Below are 12,010 nucleotides of genomic sequence, written 5' to 3' on the forward strand. Positions count from 1 at the left end.
TTTTCAATCTTAATAAGCTAACAAGGGGTTGGCCTATGCTTTTAGTCATTTTCTTTAACAAAAGCAACAGTTAACTCATCTACCACCTCAATTCGAGCCCCGATTTTAACTTAACACACTGACACTAAGATATTTAAGGAGTGCATGGTGACATGGCTAACAAAATCTATGGATAGTAGATTATAAAGTCAAAGAGGTAGGACTACCTCTTATTTCTTGAATAGGAAGAAACATGCTCCAACACAAAGCCCTCTTAGTGTTAGTAGCCTAAAGTCAAATGAAAATGAAATGTTTAAATGAATTAGACCTTCTCGAATTAGCCTACTTTCAGCTTTTTTAATAATAATATTTAATTCATTCAGATCTAGGATGTGTTATTTTAGTGTTCCCTTTATTTTTTGAGCAGTATATCCCACACACACACTGATTTTAGCGTTGGCAAATTGGCTTCGTCTCATTGTGAGAAGCCTATAAAACGTTGCTAGATTCACAAACATATATTTTGCAATTCTGAAATGTATTGGAATAAATTACCAAACTATAAAACTAGCTAGCCAGCTACGGGCAACTGTAGCTAGATACTGTAATGACCTGACTAGATCATAAAGGAACAATTGTCCAGACAGAGGGTTGAGTTTACGAATTGACGGTTTATTAAACCAATTTTATACAGGTTACTGTTTGGCCGTAGCCCACGGCAAATACATGAAAGATAACCCACAAGCCAATCGTGACCTTCTCTTGTGAAGCCCAGACGTAAGAGAAAGAACAAAGGCTAAACCTGGTCTTAACTTCCAATGCTCCATCCCCCTTCCACGCCACTCCGCCCAACCGCCAGGATGCCCGGCATCAGAACATTCCAGGCATTCCCGTGATTGGCAAGATAGCAGGTTGATTGGCATGTCGGACCCCGCGAACACTGGGTACTGGTAAGTACAACACAACCACCTACTAGCCTAACACATAACACACAGCTGTCTGTGCGGGTCGCTACAATACGTTAGCTTACTAGGTACATTAATAGCTTTAGGTTGGTTGTTTTTAAACCCAACTTCAAGATTTCCGCCAAGGACGTTGCCTCTGACCATCACTCTCCCTCGCTTGGGCAAGGGACATTTAAGGTACACTCGGATGTGACGATGTTAAACGTATTTCAAGTGGGCTGAGGGTTTAGGGCTGAGAGCTGTCTACTTTGAGTTTGAAACGCAGCCAATGAGTGAATAGCAGTCAATTGGGCACTAGCTAAAAATTCAAAATTAATTGTCAACAATAAGTACAACATTACAAATATTTTCCAATACATAATTAACTTGCTATCTATAATATTGCATAGTTTTGGAATCGTGACTTTACATTCGTTGGCATTCCCTGACTTTGAGAAGAGATTACGTGACAATAGGCTTAGCAACCACGTGACGCTGCATTACAACGTGAAAGCCATTGGTCGACAGTGTGCTGGGGGGCGTTATACGTTCGCACGTCAATTGTCCATTGGGATTTCTATCTCCTCCTTTCTCTAATATCTCTGACTCTATTTCTGTCACGAAGGTCCCAGTCAGAAATTCATAGCTGTCCCGATAAAATCATTATAATGTCATTTTTTTTCTAGGTGAATGCAATTACACTTTTACATTTTTTTGTATGTATTTAAAATATTTATTGTTTTACCTGTGTTTTGTTTTAGACATGTTTGACGTAGTGGTGTAAATTGTTGATTGCTGATCATTTGTATAATACATATTTGTGCCTGATATTTGTCATTTGTACATAAAATAAAATAGCTGTTCTGATGTTAACTTGCAAGTAGTCCACCCATATTTCTTATGATTATAAAACATGCGTGATTTCTACCAGTATGAGATATCAATTGTATAAAGTTGAATAAATTGAAAAATCCTCTGCTTCTGGCATTTGTCCACAATTTCGAACAGGCAACATCTTGGACAGCTCCGTATAAAAATCTGTAGTTTCACGTGGAGTACAAACTCGTGCTAACTGTAAATACTTTTGATCTGTTATCTACAATCGTCGTTGCTTGTTCATCAACTGCTATGTACGATTATTACAAAAGGTACGTGTCTAGAATTAAATGTTATCTGTTTAGAGTACATACGCATAGACAATCCTATGGGATAGCGACACTGTTAGCTAGCATCGTACTGCTAGAGACATTAACGTCTGCACATACTTCCCCTCTCATCCCACTGAGGTAAATATATCGGTTTCATCTAGCTGTACTACTTTAGCTACTGGTAAATATATTTTTCCCGAGATAAACTAATGCTAGTTAATGTTGCAGGTGACAGGAGACATGAATAACAGACGTTGCGGAGTGGACAACCGACTCAAACAGAGAGTTGAGCAGGTACATTTTTAGACTAGTTATTGACAGTATCCACCAACTGTCGTCTGTCATATTGACTGATTTCTATTTTGTAACACGCTAGCTAACATAGTAACACATTACTGTACATTTTTTGGGATCTGTTCAAATTTGTCTGATAGTATTTGAGTAACCAGAGTGGCCAGTATGTTGACATTACTTCAATGGCACATGATCTTCAGAGACTCTACAGGTGAGTTTGATTTATCATAATTTCCCCCTGTATTCTTTCTACAGCCTTTCTGAAATCCTTCAGGGTTTATGCACGCAGTTTAATATTGTATCTTCCTCAGAATGGACTATGGCAGGCGAAACAAGACTGCATTCAGAATTCAGGTTGAAAAAGGTGAGTAAAAACTGATACAAGTACCTCATTTATCATTTGACTGCACATGGCATTTTGGGTAGTTCAGCAACAATGCATCTGCCGATCATTTCACTTGTTATTAAAGCATGTTAGCCGGTTTCTCCAAGAGCAAACCAGATCCTACAATTCCTTGTGCATTTTTACACCTTCAGTCCATGGAGTGATATGCGATGAATCTGGACTGAATGATCTGGAGAACAAGCACTTGGCCAAGAGAGCCAGACACAGTGAGAAGGATGCTGGGTAAGGGCCACGCCATCTGCTCCTAATCTTTTGTTTTGATTTGTAAATGCCCCTGAGTTGAGTGATCATACAGTGCATATTCTGGTATTTTACAGGGATGGCAGCAGTAACTTGGATGACACTACTGATAGTGATGAGGACCTTCCTGAACAACCGGTACATCATTCTCTACTACCTCTTTCCACACATTAATTTGTCAGGTTTACCATCCTTATGTGTTGCTTATTACCATGTGAGTCATTGTAATATAATACATGCCACAGAGCTTCAGAACAATACGCTAATAGATTAAACTTTTTTTTCCTTCTGATTATCCCTTAACAGCCCATCAACCTCATGAATAACTCCCTGATGTCCCTGTACAAGAAGGGGAACCCAGAGAGTGGGGCATCTCCCAGGAGGGACAAGTCTGCATCAGACAGTCCTGCCCCTGAGGCTCACTCCACCCCTCAGAGTGTTGGTACCAAGGTGTCTGCAGGGGGCTGGTTCATAGACAAGGGTAGAGGCCTGGAGCATGACAGCATCCTCATTGACCTGTGTGAAGAGGAGGCAGCCAGTCCTGCAGGAAATGTATGTCTCACATTTTCTATGTTGTCTTTTGTCAGTGGTGGATGACTACATCTCTCTTTGTCTAACAATTCACTACAACAATTTGAATGCTTATATTGACTTCACCAGAAGCAGACAGATGCCTCAATGCTTGAGCCTGAGAAGACACCAAAAAAAGGCAAATTAAAAAAATCTAAACGGCGGAAAGAGGGAGCGTCAAAGGGCAATGATGGTGACATCGAGGCCAGTATCATGAACAAGAAAGGTAAACGCTGCTTCCCACCTTGCTTTGCTGATGTTTAAGAAGTTTAACATTGTAGCCGGTCAAGGACACAAACAATATAAATTAAACAGCCCTCAAATTCAAATCTGGACCACAAAGCCAGTTCCACTGCTTTTTTTGTCTAATCGGGGACTGATTTACACGTAGGACACCAGGTGGGTGCAATTAAATATCAAGTTGATCAGAAAACCAGCAGTAGTCCTGACCTCGTAGGGTAAGATTTGAATACCCTGTTTTACAGTATCACTTGAAGTCAGAATGGTTTGTGTTTTGTAAACTATAAGTTTTCCTCTGATCGTTCTAGCGAGGACTAAATCCATTGAACTACAGTATTCAACATTAAAGTTTGAAGATGTTGGAGGCAATGAGGACACATTGACGGTACGCTTGTTACATTTACATTTCTGTTTGGTCAGTTTTAGTGTTGTCAGTGTTCTTAGCTGTCAAACCTCATTTAGATATATTCGGTATGCACGAAACGAGAGAAAGCAGACGAGCTCATACCTGAACTTGTCCAATAAGAATACTCCTATTAATTTCCTGTTTTTGAAAATGTTTATTTTTACATTGTATCCTGCTGAACATGACCTATGCACTGAACTGTAATGGCTTGTAGATTGAATTCTTATCTGGCTCTCTGTCACTGAAGGAGGTGTGTAAGCTGCTGATACATATGCGTCACCCAGAGGTGTACCAGAAGTTGGGGGTGGTCCCTCCACGGGGGTTCCTGCTCCATGGCCCCCCTGGCTGTGGAAAAACCCTGCTGGCCCAAGCTGTGGCTGGGGTGAGTCTGGATGGTGTCCATATGATGGTATCCCACTTTACATATAGAGATTGTTTTTCCTCACTAATCTTATTCCACATTTTTCCTCACTGACATTTTTATACCTTTCCTAATTTAGACAAGTTTTTTTTCTAGGTGAAAAATACTTTATTAATTTCCCTCTGTATGTTAAGGAGATGGAGCTGCCCATGCTGAAGGTGTCGGCGCCAGAGCTGGTGTCTGGGGTGTCAGGGGAGTCTGAGCAGAAGCTGAGAGAGCTGTTTGAGCAGGCTGTGGTAAGTGTCACTCCTACACAGTTCGCTGTGAAATGAAATGAAGAACATTTTATAAGAATGCCCCCTCAAGGACAGCTCGCTCAAATGAACCATTCTGGTCCTGTTACCCTTGCAGACCAGCTCCCCTTGCATCCTGTTCATTGATGAGATTGATGCCATCACTCCTAAGCGAGAGGTGGCCTCCAAGGACATGGAGAGACGGATTGTTGCTCAGCTGCTCACCTGCATGGATGGTAAGAGATGTCAATTTAGCAGACTCTCTTGTCCAGAGCAACTGAGCGCACACATTTTTCATTCGTCCTGGTCCCCCATGGGAATCGAACCCACAACCCTGGCATTGCAAGTGAGCAATACAGGACCCACGGGATGTATGCTAGTGCAACACATCTGGTTGATTTCATGACTTTTGCGTTGATGATTACGATACATCTATTTTATTTTTTTATAGGAATATCTCCTTTGAGTACTTAAGATGAAGAAATCAATTGAATATATTTTGTTGGGAGATTATCAATTCACCTTCTCTGGTACTATTGGATGATGTTAATCTTCCCTTCACTCTGTCATCTATGTGATTCTCTAGACCTGAACTCATTAGCGGTCACAGCCCAGGTGATGGTTATTGGTGCCACCAACCGGCCAGACTCTCTGGACCCAGCGCTGCGCCGGGCTGGACGCTTTGACAAAGAAATCTGTCTGGGGATACCTGATGAAGCAGCTCGTCTCAGGTGAGTGGGCTTGTCTCCTATAATAATAGTGGTGTTGACATTAATGTGGTTGCTAGCTCTGGTGTTGCGACCGTGTGTTGATTCCTGCTCTCAGAATTCTGAAGACCCTGTGTCGGAAGCTGAAGCTCCCTGAGGACTTTGACTACCGGCAGCTGGCGCGTCTTACACCGGGGTACGTGGGAGCTGACCTCATGGCGCTGTGCCGCGAGGCCGCCATGAGCGCCGTCAACCGGGTCCTGCTGGAGAGGCAGGACAAGAACCAGGGGCTGGTCCCCATGGCGGAGGAGAGAGCAGAGTCCGAGGGGCCTCAGGGCGCAGGTCCTCTCCCACAGGGCCCAGAGAGATTCCAGGCCTCAGCAGACAGAGTGATGCAGGAGATGACAGACCTTAGCCACGTACCACAGGGAGACAAGCAGCAGCTGCCTCTGGCTACTGAGACAACCTTCAGGGTGATATATTTGATTCCATCAATGTATGCTAGCTGTGTTTTTCACTAGGGAAGTATGCTGTACATGGTCTTGGATCCACTGTTCCCTCTGAATCTGGTGAACATCCCACCTTGATGGTCAGTGGTGTGAAAATGTTCCACTTCTGTCTTTACCACCAGGGGGAGCGTTGTCGCCTGCTGTCCCTGCTGAAGAGCAGTGAGTCGCTGTCTGAGGAGCAGCTTGCTGGCTTGTGCATCCTCATGTCAGACTTCCAGGGTTCCCTGGCCAGCGTACAACCCTCTGCAAAGCGGGAAGGCTTCGCCACGGTGCCAGGCGTCACCTGGGAGGACGTGGGGGCCCTGCATGACATCCGCGAAGAGCTCACCATGGCCATCCTGGTGGGTATCGCCTCAACACAGCTGATGTTCTATCTGATATGTTGGGCTCAGTGTTAGCCACTGCAAAACAACATAAGGATTTGGACTTGTTGTATTATAATTTGGGACAGGAGTTTCTTCTGTTCAGGTCACGTGGTCAGGAAAATTACAATTGACCAGTTCCTTTTCTCTCGTAGCATTTAAGCTCGTAGAATAAAATATCCACCTCTATCACGGTTAAGACATTAACTATTTATTCCAAAAAACGTAACACCATACAACAATTGTTCCCACCCTAAACGTATTTTGTCATCAGAAAATGGGACATATACTGTACCTGTTGTGTGATTGGAGCATGTCATTCAGAACAACAGTGTTTGATTGTAGGAACTTAACCATATTTAATAGACTACCATGTTGTTGGTAAGGAAACCTGACTCGACTGCTATGGTTGAATAAGTAGCAACACAAGGAACCATAGGTTTTCTTCAGGTTAATTTAACAACAGCATGATGTGTCAGTCAATGTACACTGTCAATGGCCACAGAGTTACTCTATAACATTTACAATGTGGCATTAACGTTGTATTTCTGTCGGCTCTATCTAACTCCAAACTCATCCAGATTCAAACTGGATCGTAGGGTGTACTTTGTTGACTTCAGAATGAATAGTGCCATTGTGCAGCTTCGATGAATAAGGGCAGTGTGTGTGTGTGTCCTCAGGCCCCTGTGCGTTCTCCTGAGCAGTTCAAAGCTCTGGGTCTCAGTGCTCCTGCAGGGGTGTTGCTAGCTGGGCCTCCCGGTTGTGGAAAGACCCTGCTGGCCAAGGTACTATTTGCCAGCTGCTAAAATCAGTGGAATGTTGAAGACTTGTGGTGGGTTTTAGTAATTCATCAGTTACAACAGTATACCGTGCTGTGTGTCTCCGATTTCAGGCTGTTGCCAATGAGTCAGGACTTAACTTCATCTCTGTCAAGGGGCCAGAGCTGCTGAACATGGTGAGTCAGCTATACAGATTCCTGGAATGCCTCGACATGACTTTGCCCTGTGACACGTTGCCCAGTAATATTAACTCTGTGTTGGTAGATCTGCTGAAATTATATTTGTAACTGAAGTGCCCCACTGAAATCATTGCGTTCTCATAGACGGTAAGCACAAGTGATCCAACGGCCCTGTGCATTATTTACTTGGCGAGGGCTCAGTTACCTTTAGTCACAGCTATCTATACCCTTAGTAGTCATTATATCAGACCCTTCACACTGTGAGGTAACACTCCTAAATCACCTGGATGCATTTGAATGGCCTAATGGCCTCATGCCCACAGACTTTATATAACTTAAAACACAAAAGAAACAGACTTTGATTCTGGGGGCCTGAATTATTAATTTAGCATTATGTAGGTTAGACATATGTGTGTCTGTTTTTCGAGCTGTGAGTTTCGACATGTTACACAGCTTCGTGTCTCTTGTTCCTCAGTATGTGGGAGAGAGCGAGCGGGCCGTGCGACAGGTGTTCCAGAGAGGACGGAACTCTGCCCCTTGTGTCATCTTTTTCGACGAGATCGATGCACTGTGCCCCCGCCGCTCCGGGCATGAGGTGAGAAGGGCTAATAATCCGCGATCTGAGGGTCACCATCTGAGTGAAATGGAGGTGAATGATGATGAGAATAGTATTGTTGACATGAGGTTGATGGTGGCGGTGTGTCCTCAGTCTGGAGCCAGTGTCCGTGTGGTCAACCAGCTGCTTACTGAGATGGACGGACTGGAGACCCGGCGGCAGGTCTTCATCATGGCGGCTACCAATAGACCAGGTGGGTTCCTCGCATCATTTCACTCCCTCGTTGACATAGATATTCACCAATCGCAAAACTTGAGGGAGAACATTGAAAAATAATATGGTTTATGTTGACGCATACAAATCTGTGAAGTTATTCACCATGGTTGACGCTGTCCCTGTAGATATCATTGATCCTGCTGTGCTGAGACCAGGTCGTCTGGACAAGACCCTGTATGTGGGCCTCCCACCTCCATCAGACCGGCACGCCATCTTACTCACCATCACCAAGGTAATGTGGAATGCCATGGATGGAAGCTCACAATTCAACAGTCCATGAGCCTCGTATAATGTCTTAGTTAGTGGCTGGTGTTGCTGTGAGAAGGGTTGTTTCATGATTGTGTCTCATAGGGAGGCAGCAGGCCTCATCTGGAGCAGGATGTGAGTCTGGAGGAGATGGCCCATGACGTGCGCAGTGACTGCTTCACGTGAGTGTCCCAGAGAAGGAAGGAGCAGAATCAATCTTAACCTACAGAGCTCCAGACTAACCGTTTACCCTTGTGCCATTGTTGCCACTAACATTTTCAGTTGGTGGCACCAGCCCATGATATGGTCACACCCAAATGCTGCTGAGGGGTCACGCAATAGAAAAAACGAGTAATCCTCTTATATAATCATTCCCAGTGCTACTGAGATAGATAAAACAACTTTTATTTCTTTAATCATACTAACATGTCCAAGCAGCAGGATTATTCATACATTTTGGGATGACAATTGTTGCTAAATCAAAATGTGGCTCCAGAATTAGTCTCTAGTTCAATAGAGATTAATTAGCTTACATCTTTGTGTACTAGCATCACATAGGCTAATTCATTTGGGGCTAATTTGAGTTACAAGTTTTTATTGTCACATGCATAGGATACAGCACAGTGAAATGCTTAACTTGCAAGCTCTTTCCCAACGATGCACAATAGAGGTAGTAATATAAGTAAGAAATAAAACACTTGAAGTATGAGAGAATAAATAAAATGAACAAGAGAATGTAGTTCCATACAGGTCAGTGCAGTACGGGTACCGTTAATACAATGTGCAGGGGTGCTGGAGTTATTTGTTTTTCAGGAAGGAATGTACATGTAAAAGTAGCAGGATAAATACTAATGCTAATAATATAATCTTAATAAACAATATAGCAGCAATGAATGGTAATATTTATCACTATAATCAATCAAGACAGCAGCATATGTGGTGCTTGCATGGTAATGAGAGTATATGTCAGGTGTCAGTAGTGACTGTCAGTATGCATGAATGTGAAGAGTGACCATGTGGCTGAGTGGTGAGGATGGGAATAGAGTCCATGCAGAAAGTCTTTGGGAGAGAGGGAGGGCTGGGGTAGTTGGCTATTCAACAGTCTTATGGCCTATCCACCATCTAAGGAATTGGAAACTCAAAACTCATTAGCTAGATAGCTAAATAGAATATACTGCTAGTTAGCTGTATAACTGATTAATCTAACAGTAAATTGAATTACCTAAACGTTGCAGCATACTACCCAAGGATGTCACTATAGGCCTATGCAATCACTGCCAATGGCCTTCTCTTGCTTCCCGCTCACCTTCTCAAAGCAATACCAATTACTTTGGTTGTGTAATGGTGCTAGAGAGCTCAGTATTGGGAGTTGAGAAATAAATATCACACCTCCAGAAAGCGGAGGCCCTCTTCTCAGCTGTTTGTTGCTTTTAAAACAGTTTTTACACCCTATTGCATTTAAAAAAATAGTTTGCAATCAGAACACACATTTTTGGGGGGGGCTGGGGAGAGGAAGTACACGCGTGGCTCGCTCATCACAGCTCAAAACCACAGGGGCAGGGCAGACCCTTTGATTGCAGAACTGTACTCTTTGACCAAATCAAAACCTTACAGATGTTCCCGTAGAGCCTTCAACACAGTGGATATTGTGTGTGTGTTGTTTCATGCAGTGGGGCAGACCTGTCTGCGTTGGTGAGGGAAGCCTCTGTCAATGCTCTGAGAGCCTACCTCCTGACCCAACCCAACCCATCTTACACAGGTAATACTGGCCTAAAGACTTCTAGGTCTTCTCTGCCTCTTGACTCTTTAACAGAACACTGCAACGTTGGTTGATTGCTCCCATACATTTCATTTATCAAGATGGATTTCTGTTTACACTTTCTAAGGCAAGATAAGTACCATACCCAAGGTCATAGTAATTGTACAGTGTCCTCCACCAGGGTTGTCAGTCCACTTCCTCTCCATCTGAGTCTGTACTTATTAACCCCTCAGGTCACAGCTACTCCAACGGCCCTGTGGCCGACATCCGGGTCAGCAAGCAGAACTTTGAGGACGCCTTCAAGAAAGTACGGCCGTCTGTGTCTAAAAAGGTGAGATGCATTGGGACGTGGACAAATGAATGACTGCATGTAACCAAACCCTGAATCCCTGTAGACAGTCTGACACGTATCATTTACCCAGTGAGTGACTCGCCTCAAATCCAAATGGTTAGGAATTAGACAAGTCTTAAGTATTTAGATATGTTCCCAGAATCCAGAGTGTCTGGTAATGGCTTGTTTTGATTTGCCTCAGTTGTCATTGGGAGCAGCATTTTTGTATGTGGTAATTAATAATGACGTAGGTTAGCACATGATTGCCCCCCTCCCTCCCAGCTGTCTTTAATCTCTCCCAGGTGAACCAGTCTTTCTTGTCCCCGTCAGTAAACACTGCATTGTCAAAAATAAAATCTTAAATTTATTTGTTGCATACACCGATCTTGCAGGTGTTACAGCGAAATGCTTATGTTAAACATGTAGGTTCCCACACAGCCTCAGGGGTTTATGGTCACTGGGCACTAACTGTTCCACCATTACTATTTCCATCCATATTTGCATGCTAATGTAATCATAAATTAAGCCTAAAGTAAACCGGGTCTAGTCATAGTCAGATAATGAAGTTGTGTGCTTTTACTTGCTCATTCGCCAGTTGTATGGTGTTACGGGTTTGTGTGATTGGTTGTAGATAGGAGCAGGGTCCCTTTTTTAGGCTTCACTACAAAGAGGAAGAGACTGAACAACAAACAAAGTATGTAAGGATTTTGAATGACTCACACATGCTCTTCATTTCCCCCTCTACAGGACCAGCGTATGTACGAGCAGCTAAAGGAATCTCTTACAAGGTGAGAGGATTTGACCAGTCCTTCAGAATGAAGGATATCAATGTTGATAAGAAGACCAATATCTCAATCTACAATAAACATTTATCAGACAAGAGTCCAAATTCCGAGTGATGTTTCAAAGGGTAACTCGGCAAAGATTTACCAGTGGAATACATGTATGCATTCAATACAGTGCGGTGTCCACTTACACCCATGGCTCTCACCCCCTCCCTTCCACAAAGATGTACTCATTACCAATGATCTCTCTGTGCGTATCACAGGACTTCATATCAGTCAGGAGAGGTGAGTTATTGGGAGTAGACATTAAGACATATTGACTATTTTGGATTGTTTTGTAATCCAAACCATATTAAGACATGTTTATATTCGTATAAAAGAAATGTAAGCCTTGTGAATTAAAACATGTATTACTGTATGTTTTGATTACAATTTGTTCTCATTGATATGGGATTATAATGACTTGAGTTTGAATGTTGTGGTCGCACATTGAGATTAGTGGTTGCAAGTACGATTCTTCAAATGTGTCATTTAATTTAGCAAGTTTGTATTGTGAGAGATTTAACGGTTGCAAACGTAATTTGACATGAATACATTCAATGAGATCTGCAAGTATAATTTATTTTCAGAATAATTGGAA

At 42.9% G+C, this 12,010-nt stretch overlaps 1 protein-coding gene across 3 annotated transcripts; it reads left to right on the forward strand.

Moving 5' to 3' along the window:
- The first annotated feature begins 764 nt into the window (after positions 1-764).
- On the forward strand, positions 765-11,788 carry nvl (nuclear VCP like). Of its 3 annotated transcripts, none has more exons than XM_031823478.1 (24): positions 765-929; positions 2,300-2,365; positions 2,506-2,576; positions 2,677-2,729; positions 2,903-2,993; positions 3,089-3,149; positions 3,318-3,563; positions 3,672-3,807; positions 4,130-4,206; positions 4,475-4,609; positions 4,783-4,884; positions 5,000-5,117; positions 5,468-5,612; positions 5,707-6,061; positions 6,220-6,438; positions 7,140-7,244; positions 7,352-7,414; positions 7,893-8,012; positions 8,127-8,226; positions 8,375-8,481; positions 8,601-8,677; positions 10,166-10,254; positions 10,488-10,585; positions 11,333-11,788. In XM_031823478.1, the coding sequence occupies exons 2-24, from the start codon at positions 2,312-2,314 to the stop codon at positions 11,375-11,377; spliced, it is 2,667 nt and encodes an 888-aa protein (XP_031679338.1). In that variant the 5' UTR covers positions 765-929; positions 2,300-2,311; the 3' UTR covers positions 11,378-11,788. The 3 variants fall into 3 exon arrangements, with proteins under 3 accessions (XP_031679338.1, XP_020337315.1, XP_020337316.1); XM_020481726.2 differs by lacking the exon at positions 765-929 and adding an exon at positions 1,901-2,071; XM_020481727.2 differs by lacking the exon at positions 765-929 and adding an exon at positions 1,916-2,209.
- Positions 11,789-12,010: the final 222 nt, after the last annotated feature.

The sequence above is a fragment of the Oncorhynchus kisutch genome, linkage group LG4 (assembly GCF_002021735.2).
Source record: "Oncorhynchus kisutch isolate 150728-3 linkage group LG4, Okis_V2, whole genome shotgun sequence".
In the NCBI taxonomy this organism is placed as follows: Eukaryota; Metazoa; Chordata; class Actinopteri; order Salmoniformes; family Salmonidae; genus Oncorhynchus; species Oncorhynchus kisutch.